At 36.7% G+C, this 19,657-nt stretch overlaps 1 protein-coding gene across 2 annotated transcripts; it reads left to right on the forward strand.

The window, feature by feature from the left end:
- The first annotated feature begins 10,690 nt into the window (after nt 1-10,690).
- LOC129370354 (uncharacterized) lies at nt 10,691-18,832 on the forward strand. Of its 2 annotated transcripts, none has more exons than XM_055046298.1 (5): nt 10,691-10,769; nt 10,850-10,969; nt 11,077-11,272; nt 13,067-13,230; nt 17,093-18,832. In XM_055046298.1, the coding sequence occupies exons 1-5, from the start codon at nt 10,743-10,745 to the stop codon at nt 17,141-17,143; spliced, it is 558 nt and encodes a 185-aa protein (XP_054902273.1). In that variant the 5' UTR covers nt 10,691-10,742; the 3' UTR covers nt 17,144-18,832. The 2 variants fall into 2 exon arrangements, with proteins under 2 accessions (XP_054902273.1, XP_054902274.1); XM_055046299.1 differs by having other exon boundaries at nt 10,717-10,751.
- The last annotated feature ends 825 nt before the right edge of the window (nt 18,833-19,657 follow it).

The following is a 19,657-nucleotide window of genomic DNA, read 5'->3' on the forward strand; positions in this document are numbered from 1 at the left end:
TCAAAAGGTATTTTTACGATCTCATTTGGTGACAATGGATGTGTCACAATCTAAGGTTAGTGCAAAGCAAACATTTTTAAGACTCCCAGATGCCATTTTGGATAAATATGAAAAGTTTCCTGCATCTCCTGAACCTTCGTGTCTCCATGGTTCCAGCCAGCATGTTGTTGGGAAACCGCCGGAGCCCACAGCAAAAAGTTCAGCGTCTCTAGTGTCACTCCCCCTTCAAATCTCACCAGTCAGTGTTTTTTGAAGTCTGTTTCCGATTAGTCACGGCAAATAGTAGCCCACACTCTGCTTGGAGCCCCAACACAGCTGTTGGTGTGTCAGAGGGATAAATCACCGCCGTGGGCCCACTGGACAAGACGAGATGGGGTGAGAGGTGAAAGGTCGCGGCTCTGAAGTGAAGTGAAATGTAATGAAGGCAAATGACGCAGTTAGACTTGTCCCTTTTTCATCTTTTCTTGTTAGTGGTTTAGTTCACGTTGTCAGAATGTTTTCACACCTGATAGTTCGGAGGACTCGGTTCGATTTGGGACCAAAAATTTCAAAGTTAGTTATAGATTCAGCTGCTGCGGTTTGCTTTCTCACTGCACTGTGTGAAACGAACCTGTTCTCCTCCTCACCTGTGGTGGCGCTGCACCAAGAACCACTGAAGGAAATGACATGAAGAGATTGAGCGCAACTTCCTCCTTCACAAGACGTAAACAAAAATGGAGTAAGCAGTAAGGTCAGATTTTAGTGGCTTTACAAATTCTCTTGTGGGTAAAAAAAACACTGGCGCTAGTGTAGCTTGTTTGTTTCTGTTGTATTTACCCAGAATGCCCTGCACTGGAGTCCACTTCCTGCTTTGGAGCTTCTCTGGTTCACTTGGCGTTCACATGTGCATTTGCACTGTGCCAAAATTCAGTTTAATCGAAGGGACACCTAGATTTTCAGATGATCGCTTTTTTGATCCATAATATTGAAAATATTGATACTAAGTCGATATCAGTATTGGGTTTAAAGATCAATACTTTAGAGTCAGATTCAGTCTTGAAATCTTATTTTGCTTTTATGTCAAAAAGAGATTTTGTTTATAGATTTTGCAGATTTTGTTAATCTAAAAATAATTATTATAATAATTAAAGTACTTTCTAGACACTTGTATGCTTTACCAAATTGTGTTCTAATTTGGGTAAAACAAAATAATCAAAGGAAAACAGATCACAAAGAGGCTGATTCCTAATCTCCTGATTGATGCATCTCCACTTTAACTTTTTTAAATTACTGTTTGTGGCATTAAATAATGGAGTATATTTGTTTTAGTGTGACATGTTTCTCTTATAGCTGTGAGAGTGTTGCTCCTTATGACCAAAGGGTCATAAATTTGATAATATATCAAACTTAAATGAAAAGTATCAGTGATACAGGCCTTGTATTTACTTCAGATCGATACCAAAACATTGCACACCTATAATTCACACCTCTCCAAATGAACCGGACTTTCTAGACAAACAAACTAGAGTTTGATTAAAGTGGACTAAACAGGCTTCCTAAGATTCCCCACAGATCCACGTCAATACAAACAACTTTCACTTGAAGGTAGCGGAAGCAGCCCGGTCTCTTTGGGCTTCTTTCTGCTCTATTTCTTGCAGCCGAGCCAGAGTTCCTGTCTGGCATCAATTACTGTGAATCTGCAGGTTTGGAGGAGGCAGGCTCCCCGGTGACTCCGCAGGCCGACTGGAAAGGTAATTTCCAGGCAGGTAAAGGTGCAGGCTTCCTTCCGTCTCCGTGTCCAACCCGTCCCCGTCGGGATGAGTCAAATTCGTCCTCCATGTTCGGAGGCCGAGGCCTCCCTAAATGGCTCCCTGAGGTTCCCCCAGGCAGGAAGATGTCACGTAGGCAGAGGAAGGGGGGAACCAGCGCACAGCCGGCCTCTCGGAGGAACTCTCTGTGCGGTGGGCTTTGGGTCACCGCCAGTCCTGACATCATCCGGCGCTGGGACCCAGATGTACAGCTCTCTGGTGCAGAACAAACCCAACGGTGAAATCTGAAAGAGATTTTTCTCTTCTTTTTTTTCCCCAACAAGTTGGCAGGTATGAAATTGATGTGCAGAAGAGATGAGTCAGAGCAAAGACAGAAAGACAGCAGACACGATCAGTTTGGGTCTGTTTAACATGTCCGACAAGCGAGGGCCCAGCGGACCCGTCTGGGAAATCAAGTTTACCTCATCGCTTTGCTGAGTTTCTCCTTTTGTCTCTTCTTAAGCCTCCAAAACAGATTTGCTGTTGCTCTTGGAAAGATTTCTGCAGATTTGAAATCTATCTTAAAGCTTTTGTGACCTGGCAGTTTGTGCTGAAAATCAGAATATTTGGGGTTTTAAAGCAGCAGGAGGAAAACATCAACTATTTCTTCATTTTTATATTTCTGGCTTATGTGTTGCAATTTTTAGTTTATTTTATAAATGCAAGAATAAATCTTATTAAAACTTTCAAAGATTACTTTTTTTGATTAAAATGTATGAGCTTATTTTGAAGCTCAGTCAGTTCTGAGCTTCAAAATAAACCAATTTATCAGATGCTAATATTGGACATTTATTTATAACACAACAACTTATAGAAACCAGGATTATAATTTTTTTACCAATGCATCGCTGTTCACTTCAACTTCTGAACAACGTTTGTATAACTCTGGAGTCCAAAAGCTGCTTTATAATTATGTAATAGTGACTGTGTAATAATTTTATAGGGTAAACAAAACAAAAGAGTGCAGTCAGGGCGGCTTGGCGTCAGATATATTCCTGACAGAGATTACTTCCTGCATGCAAACTCTGTTTTGAAATCACCTTGCTAAAACGAAGTTGTTTCTGCTTGGATTATGTTTTCCAATCTAATATGAACACATCATATTTACTGATTTTTGCACCAGCATTTTACTGTTTTTAACATCATGTCCCATTATTCATTGCCTGGCTGATTTTCCAGTCTGCTATAATTTCTTAATTCTGATTCTTCATTCGCCAATTTAGGTTTTAAGCTCAAAGTTGTTCAGTTTCCACAAACAGAGTTGTAATTGTGTATTAAATGATTTGCTCAGGTTACACATAACCACATTATTCCTTAATTAACAAACAACTGAGTGAAATTTTATGGAATTTTTGTTTAAGTTGAAATATTTTTTAACACTTTTCACCTAAAAAAGTGATAAAAATAAAAAAAGAAATATTAGAATATGGCTTTTATGTTGTGAATTTAGATATAAAAGGGTTAAAACACAGTTCAACCAAACAAAAAGCAAAACATTACCTACTAGTTTATCAAGAATAATCCATATGCAATGCAAATAACAGCAGCTTGTTAGGAAAACTCAGTTTTCCACCTAAATACATTAGTTTTGTAATTGTGCACAAAAGTCACGTTTCTGTACATATTTTGATTTTAAATTAAAAATTCAATACTTTTTCTATCAAGAAATCCCTCTGGCCTTTGGGAAATATGACCGCATCATTTGTTTTGTTTTATTTCCTGCAGCGGTTTGGACTGACTGAATGCTGCAGGCAGCTGGATTTGGACTTCAGCAGACGACACATAACAGATTACGCAAGCATAAACTACACATAGTCAAAACACATAAAAACATACAAGTTTAGCACGACTGTCATGCTAATGCACAGATTCAGCAACAAGAAAACTGAAAGTGCTTGAACTGTTAAAATCATAATGATTACAAAACATTTCAGAATAATGTGATGTTAAAAGCAACATCATTCCTACATTTGTTTGATTTAAGCCAATATATAAAATGTATGGTGAGAAAATGCCAAAACAAAGCAGATTAATATAAAAAATAGACAGAAATCTTAATCTAGTGTTGGATAATTAAATCAAATGACAGTTTTTTAGTTGAGATGTTGATTACTTCAGACACATTTTACAAAAGAAGTCAATTTAGCTCTTAAGACAGCAAGTGTATGATTATTCAAATTCACATTTCTAATGTGTCAAAGCGTCTCTGTGTTTTCACTGATGCCAGGTGATTCTTTTTTTTGTTTTTTTTCTGTTCTGCCTCTCAGCGAATGCGAGAACGCAGCGTAGTGTTCGTGTTTCTGGAGACATATGCTGGAAAGCCTGTTTTGTCATGCTAACGCACGGAACAGGAAGCGGTTGTATTTCATTTAGGAAGGACGGTTTGATGAATTGTTTTGAGCAACGGCTGCTTGCAAACACCTTTACAGATGAATCACAAATCACAGCACAGACAGCTCAGAGCCGTCCTGCTCAAGTCGGGGGGAAAAGAAAAAAAAAAAAAAAAAAGAAAAAGTAGATGAACCAGAAACAGGAAGGATGTAAAGCTTTTTTTCAGCATGATCTGGGAACGATGTCCTGATTCCCAGATGGGTGTTTTTTTCCTCAGCATTTTGTACTCTTGCCAAAGAGGTCTTGTTAGACAAACTGTGCACATGGTAATATTTTAATAGCTTCTGCTCTCGGAGTCCATTTCAGCTTGAGATATTGATGGTGTTGTGTCATTTTGAGGATCAGACGCCTCCCTTCCTATTTCACTGGACACGGACGCTTTTCCACGCGGAGGAGGAAGTCTGTCTGTCTGCCGGACCATCAGCTGAGCTTCTGTGGGCGAGAAAACCCGTCCGAGAAGCCGGTTGCGTTTGCTCAGACATGCAAGAACAATTGTTTTCATGTGCCAGAAAGTTTGGCAAGGCCTTCAGACAGAGGGAGGATGATTGAGGGCTGCAGAGAGAATAGAGCGGGTGGGTGGAGGGAGCTAGTCTGAGGAAATCCCAGAGAAGAAATTAGGGAACAATACAGATCCTGGTGCTGCTGGCTCGGCCAATCAACCCCCAGCAGTAAGCGGCCTGCCAAAGCCCAGAGGCTGAGGTGAGAATCCTGCAACACATTAGAGAGGAGTTTTCTTCTTCTTCTGCTTCCTTGAATAAACAATTGAACTGGCATCGTGATGCAGCTCCGTGGGCTCAGCTCTCTCTCAAAAACAGAAATCATCCGAGGCTGGTAGCGCTGTAATCAGCATAACAAAACACGATCCAGATCAAACGGAAGGAAAAACATCATATTCAGAGTGGAGAAGCGTACCCTCCCTGCTGCATGCGTAAAGGGTCATTGTTATGGAAGTGCATGTGAAAAGAAAAATATTATGATTTATGTGTTCGCAGCACACGGGGCTGGAGAAACAGGCTGCAAACACAATGTTGACATAGTAACGCCTCATGAAGCTCATGTGGTGAAACACCCTGAGCTACCTTCGCCCGCGAGATGTTTGGATCCGTAATTCGTGTTTCAGTTGTTTAGCACAGATAAGATGTAAAAGACATGAAATATTTCTGTCTCTAGCCACATTTTAGCACAACTCTCCCCAAAGTGTTGGATTAAAATGAGGCTTTCAATTTTTAATCCACCAATCTGTGAAACAAACTAATTGAAAAATTCAATTGGTAAGTTGTTTTTATCTTGAAATGATCTGGACAATGATTCACCTGTAAATCAGAAAAACAATGGTCTGTGTTTATGTGTTGTGTGAGCTGATAAAAGACAATGACTCTCAACACAGGTTGGACTCAACTGGGTTCACTGCAAAAACAAAATCTCACAAAGTACTTTTGACTAGTTTCTGCTGCAAATGTATCTTAGTATGTGATAAAGCTAATTTACAAATAACTTCAGAGAACATAGGAGCTTGTTTTAAGTCAATCATTTCTTAATATTGATGTAAAAAGCAGTCGTTCTACTGGCAGATTGTTTCACTTATAACATGGAAAATGTCTTGATATAAATGGAAAAAAAATCTACTTTTTTCAATCAATGTTGAAAAACTATTTACTTGAAGCTACATGTGTGTTAGTTTGGTCAGTAATTCCTATATATTGATGAAAAAGTTCTGCATTATTTCATCCATAACATGAGAAAAATGTCTTGCTAGGTAACGGCACAGTGCCTCCAGTTTAACCAGTTCGTTAAAAAAAAGAAAGAATATTAAATAAGTAGCTCTTGCATTTTCTAAAAAGTTACTATAAGTTAAATTTGCCTTATTTCAAGTACACATTTTTTTTTCACTAGAAACCAGATAAAAATGCAGTGTTGCCACTGTAGCTACTATCATGATTTATACACAAACATAAATCTAAAAAGAGACAGCTACTGTTTACTAGTGTCATGTATCATCAGCTAATTTCCTGCCTGCCACTGTGATGGAAACACAAGCTACTCTGAAATTTCCGGCTGCCTTGAGATTTCAGCACAAGTTGTGGACCAACACCAGAAGATGACATGGCTTCTCGAATCCCCACTGACTGGGGAAACACTGGACCTCAAGCAGCTTCGAAAAAAAAAAGTAAAAAGTCTTTTTTCTCTTTGGTTAATGTAAGATGATTCTAAAGTTTCTGCTTAACATAACAAAAGTTGTATAACTAATATCCTGATAGTTCCATTAGGGTCTCTACTGTTTCTGAGCACAGACCAAGAGCTAAAGAAAAAAAGAACACCTGTAACTGTTTTAGCAATAAATTATTGTTTTTTTGGTGTCTGACAAATGAGCAGTATCAAAAGCCTCCCAATTGTTAAGTCAGATTCAATGGGCACTGTACTGTTACCGAGCAACCCCAGCAGAGTTCCAGCATATTTGGTCAGCTGGTTTTAGTGCTGTATATGCTCTGCACTAGTTGCTGGAAAAGACAAGCGTTTTGTTGTTGACTTACCATCCAGAAGCCACTTGCTGCATTCTTGTTGGTTGTGCAGGAGGCTCTGCTTCTGCTTTTCAAAGATGTACAGTTGTATAATGACACATCAGCTTTCAGGCATTTCCACATGAGTGTAAACGTTGAGTGGCCAGCAGCTGAGTGGCCAGCAGCAACTTAAGTAGATTTAAAGTGACAGAAGCCCTAAAACAGCTGATGTTGAGCAGATTAAATGTCATTATCTAAGAATGAGTTGAAGCAAAACAATGTAATGAATATGTTTTGTATCGACCATAAGCCTGTTCTAACTTAAAAATAAATTAATGAAAGGTACTTTGTGAATTGTATTTTGAAAATAAACTACCTTTCAGTAATATTTTTCACAGTTAATGCAGGTTCAACCATAACTAGAGGTGGGCAGAGTAGCCAAAATGTACTCAAGTGTAAAAATTTATTTGGTAAAATGTCTCCTCTAGTACTGAGTAACTGATCAATTTTATGACAAAATTAGATGGACCTAAATGTAATATTAAGTGCAAGTTTTGGTCTTTTAAGGTAAAAAATTACAATAATTTCTATAAATACCAACCAAATTAACACAATTAGGCCACAAATCACTTATAAAACTTAATCAAAACTGCAGGTGTGTGTCTGAGTTTGGTGAATTTTGGTTAAAACATGTTTTTTTTTTTTTTTAAACTTTATTTTTATTTATTTTTAACACATGTCCACAGTTGCATTCGTCTGTCTCTTACTGACATATATCTTCTGCATTATAACTTGACAAAAGATGAGACATCAAATGATCTAACATAGACAATAAGGAATACATACCAGTACAAACATCACACAAGAACAACAAAATAAAAAAAAAAAAGTAAATAAATAAATTTAAAAAAAATACAAGGCACACAATTAAATCCCCTCTGACATAGGATGGTCCTCACATTCTTAAACAGTAAGGTATTCTAACTGACCCATGGGTACATACAGGTGCCAACAAGCAATCCTGTAAGGGCGTCATTGAATTAGTAAGGTAAACCGGGCTCCACCTTATATCAAAAACTGTTTTTTGAAGCCTTAAGGAATATGTGATTCCTTCCATCAGATAAATGTCCCAGATTTTTTGTATCCATGTGTTATATGTAGGAGGCCCTGGTTTCAGTCACCTGATAGTTATACATTTCAAGGCTGCTGTGAGCAAGATACTTAGAAGATATCTATCACCCTTCCTGTCTATTCCATCGGGTATTACTCCCAGAACTGCCACCAAGGGAGTTTTTGGAACATTTCTCCTGAAAATAACACTGAGAGCTTCAAAAATGTCCTTCCAGAAATCACTTAGTTTAGGACAAGACCAGAAGATATGCATATGATTTGCATTCTGCATCCCGCAGTTTCTCCAGCATGAACTGGGTTGTGTTGGGCCCATTTTACTGGTTATTGCTGGCGTTCTGAAAAACCGGATAAAACATGGTTTTTATTCAGTGGGTAGAAAATCCAGAAATTTTACTTCATAATAAAATTACTCATGTAAACATAAAGAAGTACAAAGCAGCAAAATTACTCCTAAAGGTCCTTACTCTTCAAAAAAAGTTACTAAAGTCAATGTGACTGCCTTAAGTAAGTTTTTACACTACCAACTCTGCTGGTAATGTAAAATGACACTTAGAAATAAACTTAATATAAAACATTACTGTAATGTTGCACTATTTGACTAACAAAGATACAGTAGTTTAGGTGAAAAAAGCTAATTTTATCTGGCGGTGTCGTCTGTCTTCCTCCCTGGCACTGAAGCTCAGTGGCACTGCTCGGGTCCATCAAAAAGCCATATATCTGTCAAACCCTTGTAAACATGCTGTGGTCTTCATGGGAAAGTCTCTGCGTACAGGACCTATGGGAGGGACGGCGGAACCATTGGGATGTTTCATTTCAGCAAACGGAGCAAACAGTCAGAGGATTTCCTCAATCAGAGGCGACAGAGTGTGCAACGAACAAGCTCGCTGACAGAAACATGGAGGCCCAGGCTTGCAGCTGGGCGTGCTAACAACCTCTGGGATTTACCGCGGTAACACCCTTTAGCTCCAGCACCAAGATGGAGAATGCGAACCCTTTGCTCTGTCACATTTACACCAAATATTAAGCCTAGAAGAACGCATCTTTTAATTCGTCCCACTAGCCTGCAAATCCTTTCCTGCTGACCTTTTATTTCTCGTGATAAGCGGTTTGGATGAACTTTAAAACTCCCCTGTGTTTTATGATGGGTGTTTCTGCTAAATGCAGCACTGGAATATCAGCACATCTGCTTCTGACTGATATTCCAGGAATGTTGAGAGTCGTGCTTTTACATTTGAAGTTTATGTCCAGCTCTGGGTTTACTCTGGGTCATGGAGCTAAAACTGCTCGCAGCTGCAGTCGCTGGAGTCCAGTGGGAGGAGGATAAAAAAAAAACAACAACTCATTTTCACTAAAATTCAGTTGTAAAATCAGTAAAACTTTCTGTGCCTTTGCTCTCGCAGTGCCAGCTGCTGCTGAATGAGGTATTGTTTGATGCAGTTGGGGGAATCCAGAGACCTCACTCTTCCCTTTTCCATAAAGTCATTCTGCTATTAATAACCATATATCGCCCTCCTTTGTCAACAGGAGCGACACATACAAATAATACGGCTGAGAGGAAGACAATGGTTAGTTCCTTGTGGCCAAAACAACAGGATGAGCCTGACACTTAAGTGTGTGTGTGTGTGAATGATTGATGCAGGTCTACTGTTAGAAGAAAGAGCTCATTGACCCTCTTAAATCCTCTTTCATTTCCAAAAACATTTAACATTACTGTCTCTGATCTTGTGTTTGATGTGTAGTCATGAAAGAAAATACAACTCTTTTCATTTCCAGAGGCTTTAGCAAATATGATCCAACCGTTAGATTAGCAGAGACTATTTGGATTGGATTTTATTTATTGAATAAAAGATGAAACCAAAATGGAAAAGTGTCTGAAAAGCCCAAGAGTTTAAAGGAAAAATAGCTGGAACCCGAATAAACTGGGGAATTTGCAAATTGATTTGATGCTAACTACCCATAGCAACATTAGCCAGCTAGCAAAATCTTTCACTGTATTTTATTTATTCAGAGACTAAAGGAATATAACAAACAGAGGTTGTTCTTATATTGTGTGCAACACCAGTTATGTCAGGCACAGAAGTGCTAATAAATACTTTAAATGTATGGTAGCCATATTGGATAGGAGCTCGGGAATACTACATTGCTGACCTTCCCTGTAATAATGCATACTTAAGTGCATTACTTAATAATGCATAATTTAGTATTTTTACCTACAAAGAATGTATAAATCTTGATTTATAAATACAAAGATAAGTACTTTACTGACAAGTCAGAAAACCAGAGTGAGTTTCTCATTTTTGAACTGCTCGTAGCAACGCCAGCTAATTGCAATATTTCTGTTTTAAACGTTGAAAACGTATTTTAAACGTATACTGCACTAGTACTACAGTACTACTAGTGCAGTACTCTGTGTAACACTAGTTACATCAGATACCTGCTGTTATATCCTAATAAATGCTTTAGATTTTATTTGACAGATTTTTAGATTTCTCTAAAGTTAATCTTTTCATGCATCTTTATGGAAATGCCAATAATGGGTAGATGTTGCTTTTCCGTTTCCACTCTGTCTCCAGATGGCTAAAAAGTTTTTTTCTTCAAAAAGAGTAAACAAGTAAAAAAGTTTAAACCCCTAAAAACATGAATCTATTTAGTATATCCTGAATCATCTGCCTTGTTTTGGCTAAGCTGAATCTTTTTTTGTTTTTAAACAAATGAAGTTAATGCAAATTCAATGAATTTCCTCTCATAAATATCTTTTTACAACAGTTAAAAACACAGAAAGTCTGCAGTGTCCTCAGGCTCCACCAGAGGGCGTATACTCTCCATAGATTTATTCTTGTTTCCTGTTTCTCAGAACTTATGACTTAATTTCAAGAAAAGTGAGAAAAATACCCCACTTTCACTGTGAACACTGGAGGCTGATGAAGTGTAGAATATGTCCCAGGTGATACTGTTCATCATTGTGAGTTAGATTTAATTGTTAAAAATTGTCTTTTCAGAAAAGCCATGTTATTTTGACTGTTTCTGTTTGTATTGTCTCAGCTGCTGTTGGTGCATCACACAACCCAGAGACATTCAGAAGAAAAGAATTGCGATGAAGATGCTTTGCTTAAGTGTCCGGTTTTCAGCGGCAACAATTTCTTTTCCCTCACTTGGTACAAGGTCAGTTTTACTTTGCCATATGTAATGTTGCAAAATGTAATCTCTCACTGTACATTGTCCCATGAGAAACCTGTGTTTTATGGTTTTTGTTTGTTTGTTTTGAACAGGGCGATATTCCCATTATCAGGAGGCGCAAAGATCAAACACAGCCCTCCAACTTCTCTCGGGAAGTTAGATTTGGAGAGGACCTCAGTCTGTTTTTCCCAAAAGTGAAGCCTGCAGATTCAGGAACATACAAATGTGACATCAGAGCAAATGTTGGGCAGAAAAACAAAGACGGCGACGTCGTTCTAAAGGTTAACGGTAAGCTGCGAATTTATTACACCTCATACATGACCCTTTAGAAGTGCAGGCTGTTTTAACTACGCTGAATATGATTCTGTATTCACTTTGCAACAGATATTTCTGTTTATGGAGCTACATTAGTACCAAGTAAAAACATGCAAGATGGAAAACAAATGGAAAAAGTAATTGTTGGTTTGTAACCAAAGTCACTTACCTTCTGAGATAATTCCCTAATTTAATCTCATGGGATAAATCAGTTTTAAAAACAAGTATTGGATGCATAAGTTTGCATTGATGTTATAGCAAATCCAGAAAGCATTCACAGTGCTTTTTGGGGATTAATAAAGTTTTTCTGATGTCTGGAAGTAGATCCAACTCATCGCCTTCACATGAAAGGGAATAGATTCTGATGTTCAGGAACGACCAATAAGGGTCAAGAGTGTCATGACCTGGAAACTGGGGGAACAGCAGTATCTCCGTCCACAGTGACGTTTAGTTAAAAGCCAACAAGTCCTGAGAGGAAACTCCTTCTCCAGAGCTGACAGCTTCAACCTTGACTGGAATTTCCAGCTGCCCACATGAACAAGACTGATGTCTTCTGAAGAAATGTTTTATGGTGAAGCGAGGCGCAGATTGAGCAAAAAAAAAAAACTGTCTTGAAGGGAAAAAGTCTTTTAAACCAAAGGACACTGTGAATAAGAGTAGAATCATGTTGTGGGTTTGTTTCAATGCAAGTTAAATGAACAGGAGTTTCTCCAAATTATTCAACTTCAACTCAAACCAACAACCAGAAAGTGGAGATTTCTCTGCAAAAACACAAAATCTTACCAACTGTTTTTGTCTAGTTTATAAGCCAATAACTCCTTTAAATTTATTTGAAAAAGTACTAGTTCCTCTAGCAGATTGCTAGTAACATGATCTGAAAGAGGAACTAGTACTTTGTCATCGATACTAAGGAGTTATTGGCTTAAATCAAGCTCCTATATCTTGCTGAAAAGTTACTTGCAGGTTAGTTTTGTCATATTTCAAGTGAACTAAGATATTTGCACCAGAAACTAGACAAAAACCAGTTGCTAAGATTTTGTGTTTTTGCAGTCTCTGTCCCTTGTCCTACACACTTGAATGAAACGTTTACACCTCAAACCAACAGCCAAAAAGTGGAGATTTTACTACAAAAAACATAAAATTACCAAGTATTTTTGGTCCGGTTTGTAGTGCAAATATCTTAGTACACCTGAAATAAAACAAAATGAACTTTTCAGCGACATATACAGGCTACTTTTACATCAACAACTCCTTAATGTTGATTAAAAAGTTCCACCAGCAGATCATTTGACTATTTAATAAAGTTAGTTTTATCTTGTTTCAAGTGTATGAAGATATTAGCAATGCAAATATATAAACTTGAGACTATATGTAAAATTTTCATCTTAAATTGGAGAAAATCCCCAATTAATTCAAGTGTGCACCCTGTTACTTAAGAAATCAACCATCCTAAATTCTTATGAGTTATTAATGTAATGAGTGAACATAATCTTCCACTAAGAAGTTTAATGCAGGTAACTAATACAGGAAAGAGGTAAAAAAAAGTTTGTGTTTCTTTGTAAAAATAATACTTTCTCCTGAAACCTTTACCAAAACACACCAAGCCACATCAAAAAGCAGGAAACGCTCTGAGGCATAAACAAAATTTTCCTCACTTCAGTGTTTTTCATTCTGATTGTTAGAGAATTTAAGCAAGATGTTGAAACTTTGCATTTTTTATTTTATTTAAAGAAACAGCGACTTAACCTGTTTGTGTTTCACATACAGAATGTGTGACCCCGACTGAACCGAGCCCGACGGAGCCAGCGGCGCTGAACTTAACCCGGTCCGACCAGATTTGCCAATCTGAAGAGTTTCCATTTACGTGGACTGCAGCTGGCTACTTGACAGTGGCCTTTGTAAAGGTTCTTCTGTCTTTTATGAGTATTCAGGTAAATATAATCCATTTTTACATTTATTTTAGGGAAATATTTGGATTTGGGAAGAAAAAGACATAATTACAGAGTTTTAAAGACAGAAAGAACATATCTCTTTTAGAGCTGAAACGATTCCTCAGATTTATTGTGATGAATCGAATATTGAACGAATGGTTTGTCATATAATTTAGTTATTGATTAATCGTTAACTGCAGACTCAAAAAAGAACTTTTGGCAGAACAACAACACGCTCAGATCAGTAACTAAACCAAAACTGTACAAAAGTGTAAACATTTTGCATTTAAGGTAAAAAAATAATTAAATAATAATAATAAAAGAAAAATATATCTAAATACCCAGAATTCCTCAAGTGGCAATTTTCTTCTGGTTCAAGTTCTATAGAAAAAAATCTATTATGAACTGATACTCAATAACTGGATTGATGTCAAGTCAATCAGAAAGATTTGAGCTTTTCACATGTTAGAAATATTTTTATCTACAGTTGCAAATCCAACTAAATGATCACTAAAGGAAGGCTAAGTTATTACAGTTTAGGCAATAAGATTATTTTCTCATGCAAAAAGTAAATTTAATTGGTTGTTTATTTACATCTTTTAATGTATTTCTAATGTAGTATTAAAGGGGTTAAGTAGTTACATGAAAAAATATGTAGAATATGCAATCATTTGAATATGCAATCATCTGTATTTTTAGGTTAAAATGAGCTTCTAATGCAAAACACTGAAAAATCCTGCTTCATTTTCAATTTACCAGAAACATGCCCTCTATAGTTGACCTTAAAAGTTAACACCTGTGTGTGTGCGCAGTACAGCAGAGCAAGAGTTGCATGTTGACAGTTTTTGTTTTTCAAAGAGCAGCTTGACAGGTTTTTTTTTGTTTTGTTTTGTTTTTTGCAGAGGATGTGGCAAATGATTAGAGACCAGGAAGAAACCTACAAAGCTCAGATAATCTTAGTGTTTACATGTGTAGGCGATGTGACAGACCTTAGGTTGGAACATTTCTGAGGCAGGACAGTGAATATGGACGGTTTCTGCACCTTTTGTGATCCAAAAACCATTTTTGTCCCACATGAACAAGTGGGACAAAAATGTCCCACTTAAAAGATTATCTGCAAAAAGTAACTCTGCTCTTGAAATACCTTTTAAAAAATTATGAATAAAAGACAAACAACAAACTAATTATTGTTTTCAGTTAGATTTTGTAGGATCTTAGGATTTCTGTTTTTTTTTTTTTTTGTTTATACTGCAAAAACACAAACACCAACTATTTTCATCTAAGTTTTAATACAAATAATTAGAAACAATACTTTGTTTCTTTCTTTTTGTGAAAACACAAAATCTTACCAAGTATTTCTGGTTTTGTTTCTTGTGGAAATGTCTTAGTTCACTTGAAATAAGCTAAACTAATTTACAAGCAACTTCTCAACAAAATACAGGAGCTTGTTTTAAGTCAATAATTTCTTAATACTGATGAAACCACTGGCAGATTTTTTCATTTATAACAAGACATTTTCTGTGTTCAGTGCCAAAATCTGACAGTTATTATTTTGCCCTGAAAACTAAAAATACTTGATAAGATTTTGTGTTTTTGCTGTGTAGTTGTTTACACCAAATCAACAGCAAAACAACAACAAAAAATAACTTTCTGTTGTATGTTTCTGGAAATGTTTTTACAAAAATTGAGATGTACGACACATAACAGAGCTCCTTAAGGTCTGTTATGTCATTACAACTTTCACCATTTCTATGAGTTTATTTGTATAACACATTTCAGCAGCATGAAAGTTCAAAGTGCTTTCAAGCATAAAAAAAATAACAGAAACCAATTATGAAACAAGTAATACACAACACAAGTATGACCTTTAAAATAATCAATACACAACTAGTATGTTGATCAATGTTCCGCTTACTTCTAATCAAATCTACAAAGACAAGTTTCTAGGCTTGGTTTAAAGGAACTCAGTGTTTCAGCTGTTGTGCAGTTTTCTGGAATTTTGTTCCAGATTTGTGTTGCATAGAAGCTGAATTCTGCTTCTCCATGTTTGGTTCTGGTTCTGGAGATGCAAAGCAGAACCAGAAAAGCTGAGAAGTTCTGCAACAGCAGCAGATCTTTAATGTATTGCGGTGCTAAACCGTTCAGTGATTCATAAACTAACATCAGTTTCTTAAAGTCTCTTCTCTAAGCTACAGGAAACCAGTGAAAGGACTTCAGAACTGGAGTGATGGGCTAAATCCTCCTGGTTTTAGTGGGAACTTGAACATTATGCATCAAAGCACAGGTCCATGACCTTTATCTGAATATTAAACTAAAAAATGTTCAACTTATGAGTGTGTTTGTAGGTTGAGATTTATGGCAGTTCTTAGTTTTGATCAACCAATCCAAGCCTTTCAAGATAAAACTGATCAATTTTAATCTATATCCAACTGATTGGTGCACACTAAGTGTCAGTTTTAGCCAGTGCTGCCAATGAAACGCTAGTGACCTCTGCAAAAAACAAAACAAAACCTGTCAAAAATGTAGCCTTCTTGTAGCGCTTTATATACAGCTCTGGAAAAAATTAAGAGACCACTTAACATATCCGTTTCTCTGATTCTACTGTTTATAGGTCTATGTTTGAGTAAAATGAATATTGTTATTTTATTCTACGAACTACTGACAACATGTCTCTGGAATCCCAAGCAGAAATTTTGTATTTATTTACAGAAAATGAGAAGTTGTCCAAATAATGAAAAAGATGCAGAGCTCTCAGTTTTCAAATAAAGCAAAGAAAACGAGTTCATATTAATTTAGAAACAACAAAACTAATGTTTTAACTCAGGAAGAGTTCAGGAATCAATATTTGGTGAATAACCAGGAGGTTTTCAATGGGGTTCACTGCAGAGGTCCCTTCATTTTTCCAGAGCTGTATCTGTTAAAACTAAGCAACCAGGCTTGAAAAACATTTCTGCAGTTTTTTTCTCCCGTTCCAGATGTGAGGAAACAAAATAACTCAATTCACTTTTCCTCACTAGTCACTTCCACATAATGTGAAACTGCTCCTCTTCTGTCTCTAACACTTTTAAACACATAACAATGATGACGAGCGTCTTCATCTATTCCTGCTTGATGTGATGCGGATGGAAACTGTGTTTTGTGTCTGAATCCGATTTATGAAGCGGCTCTGAGTCACAGAGTTTATGCATAGTCCTGACTTGTTGCCTACACACAGATTTAGTCATAGATACAGGAATGGTTTCATGCTAATGTCTGTAGTCATGCAGCAGGGGAGTGCATGCAAGATGATGCAGGGATTGATGTGGCTCAGAAAAAAATGCAGTGGAGGAGAAAAAAAAAACCCTCAACTCTTGGTTTAGAGATTAAACTTTTGCGGTAAATATTACATCCCGCAAGGAGACCTGCAAATCTTGTGAGATGGAAAGATAATTTCTAAAGACGCTGAACTTTTTTTTTACTTCTAATTTTCCAAAATGTGTGTTTTAGTGTCAAATACATCCTAAGAGATTAGAAAATATGCTGACTACAGGGGAAATGCATTAAAATACAGCAAGAGAAGTAAAAAATGAGTTAAAACTGCATATTTTCTAATACACAGGTGATGTAGAGTTCATATATTGAATTATAAAATTGTTTCCCAACACCTAAACCATAATGTAAGAGTGAGATAGCGCCTGCAGCTGTGTTGTTAAGTCGTGTAGGCGGTCGCGCTCCTTCTCTGAGAGGCACTGTTTCCTCTTCCTGCGGCTGCTCTCCTGCAGGGTTTTTAATGCTGTAGGTTTAAAGAGGGTGGTCTTGATCTCAGTTTGTATCACCATACTGATGAGCTTTGACCTTTCTTTCTTTTTTCTCACTATTTCAGACGATTCGGGTCGTGTCTTCGAGACGTCAGAGGAACATATTGCGCGGCTAACAGAAAAATTCCCATGGAAACAACAAAGAAAATAATATCTGTAAAGATGCATTTTTTCCTATTTGTTATTTTTACTTGTTTTTTTTTTTAAATACTTATATGGTTAGGGTTTGTTCTTTTTGAAAAAGTATGTCACTGTGTAACCACAACTAGATGTTTCGTTTGTTTTGGGTTAAAAAAAAGGTCAACAGGAACACGCTCGACAGAATGAGAAGTGTCAGAACAGAAACCATGTTTTTATACATACCTTAATAATTTTATGCAATGTAAATACAATTTCTACCATATATTTTGCATTTTGTTTCTGATTTGTCACCTTTTACACATTTAATGTTTTGTCCACGAATCTTTGAAATACCAGAGTCTTTATGCCTCTGAAATCTTAAACCTGGAGGAAGTATGGCTGTCATAAAGAGACTAATTGCTGCTTCAGTTTTTGGAACTGATTCAACCTGACATATTAAAAAAAACAAAAAGAAAACCCTTACACCTTTCTAAAGATAAATCAGAGACCCTAATAGGAAAAAATCTCAGGATTTCTCTAGAAAAGCCCTCTGATTTAGAGAAAACTGTGTTGCTCAGGTGATACAGTCATCGTTGCTGCTCAGCGCCTTGCATGAGTAAAAGAAACCTGCCACTGAGTCAGAGGGGAAAAGCTGTAAACACAGCTTCAAGACCACGGAGCTGAGTGGGAAATGTGATAAGAGCGCCACCTGGAGGCTAATCCGTGCATTTCGTCAACATAATTAACTGAGGATGCTTTAGCTCCAGGGCCAGACAAAGATTACATGGGGCCTTAAGTACAATTTGAAATGGGGCCCCTCTTTCTATTATGAACTAAGTTGTATTTTCTAACAAATACAAGCAAAAAAAAATAAAAATTAAAAAATATTTTTTTTTTTGCAACTATGTTAAAACGATTATAAAATGAAGATTGTTGTTTGCATTTTCACCAATAAAACTTGTCAATCTCTTTAATTCTTACATTTAAATTTGAACCACTGTAAAACATTGCATGATAAAAATATGTTAAACTACTTGTTTTTTCTGAAGCGTTTTTTTTTTTTTACATCTCATAGTAACAACCACAATAAAAATGTTGTAAGATCAGAAAGGAGCTCTGTTACATTAGTTCTGATTTATTTTGTTTTGTTTATGTTTTTGTTGGTTGAGGTTTTGCATATTTGGGTAATTGTTCCCTCTTGTGCAGCTGGAAAGATCTTTGCTCTTATTTTTTAACTTCTCCAACTAAACAGTTACCATTGCAAAAGCTCAAATAAAACCTGAACTATGTATGCAGGGCAGGACTAAAGAGCAGACAGATATTTAAAAAGGAGCAGCAAAAGCAAATGAGGTGGATTAGCATGTTTAACTACAACTTACGGTGTCATCCAGTACATGTTATTGTGAAATCTTATCTCTACTACCTGGAAATTGAGCGGTTAGCATGTCATAACAGAAATAAGACTATCAAATAGAATTAGTCTTCAGTCAGAGGTCTCTTCAGATTCATTGGAAGACTGACTGCTACTGGAGAGCATTCAAAGAATGAGAAGTGTCAGAACAGAAGAATCAAAATCAAAAGTTTTTTTCATAAATTTTTGCTTGGTTTAAAAAGGAATTTGGCTTCCATTGTAATCAAGGTACAATGACAAATGGCAAACTATAACATATAACATTTTTTAATTAAATGTGGACTGAAATGAATCAGTTTCCTGTGATTTTTTGTTGCAAATCTGTTATAATATTCATATACATTCACTTACTGGTAAAGAAAATACCACGCATTTAAATGCCAAATAGCTGAAGAAGGCGCTACCCACACTGGAAACTTGGGTGATGATTAATTTAAGATCTCACCTCAGTCTCTTCAGAAACCTGCTGTTTACGCAAAGTAGCATATTGTTTTTTTTTTTCTTACAGAATCAGTTAGGCAAATTTACATAAAGCTGAACTCCACTTATGAAGAACCAAATACTAACAGACAAGGAAGAAAACCCACTGAAGCAGAAGTTTTAAAGTTTCCAAGTTTCTGCCTGTCAGAGCAGCCACCCCTCACTCAGCTCCTTCAGACCAGCCAGCATCAATTAGCAAACACCTGACAGAACTGCAGAGCTTGTTATACGAGCCACTTCTCAGTGCAGTGGCGGTAAAAATGTTAAAGGGTTAACACAGCAGCCATGTTGTGAGGACTTCAGTTTCCTCACAACAAAATAAGTCGTATTTATATATACATATATGGTTAGCCAAATTAAATGATTGTGTGAGAAAATGGAGCCTTGAAAACCCTTTAAGTCGTTTAAATCAAAATTCATCAGCAGGTCTGTGCTCAACTGTGACGTCCAGTGGCTTCATAGTTTGAATCATTTCGATCAAGGGGGCTCAAACTTTTTGAGACCAAGTTCTACTTTTTCTCTCACCAGCCGGCTGAGGTCTACCTCATGACATGAAGACATAAAAATTGTAAATTAAACCCTACTGGCTCATTTTCTATACAAATATACATCAGTTATA

The sequence above is a fragment of the Poeciliopsis prolifica genome, unplaced genomic scaffold (genome assembly GCF_027474105.1).
Source record: "Poeciliopsis prolifica strain line A6 unplaced genomic scaffold, Auburn_PproV2 SCAFFOLD023, whole genome shotgun sequence".
Taxonomy (NCBI): Eukaryota; Metazoa; Chordata; class Actinopteri; order Cyprinodontiformes; family Poeciliidae; genus Poeciliopsis; species Poeciliopsis prolifica.

Excerpts from the sequence above, each read along its gene's own strand:
- LOC129370354 (XM_055046298.1), top strand. The coding sequence starts at position 10,743 with ATGTCCCAGGTGATACTGTTCATCATT. Across the intron at positions 10,770-10,849 it reads AGGTGATACTGTTCATCATT|CTGCTGTTGGTGCATCACAC; the intron begins GTGAGTTAGATT and ends GTATTGTCTCAG. Across the intron at positions 10,970-11,076 it reads TTTCCCTCACTTGGTACAAG|GGCGATATTCCCATTATCAG; the intron begins GTCAGTTTTACT and ends TGTTTTGAACAG.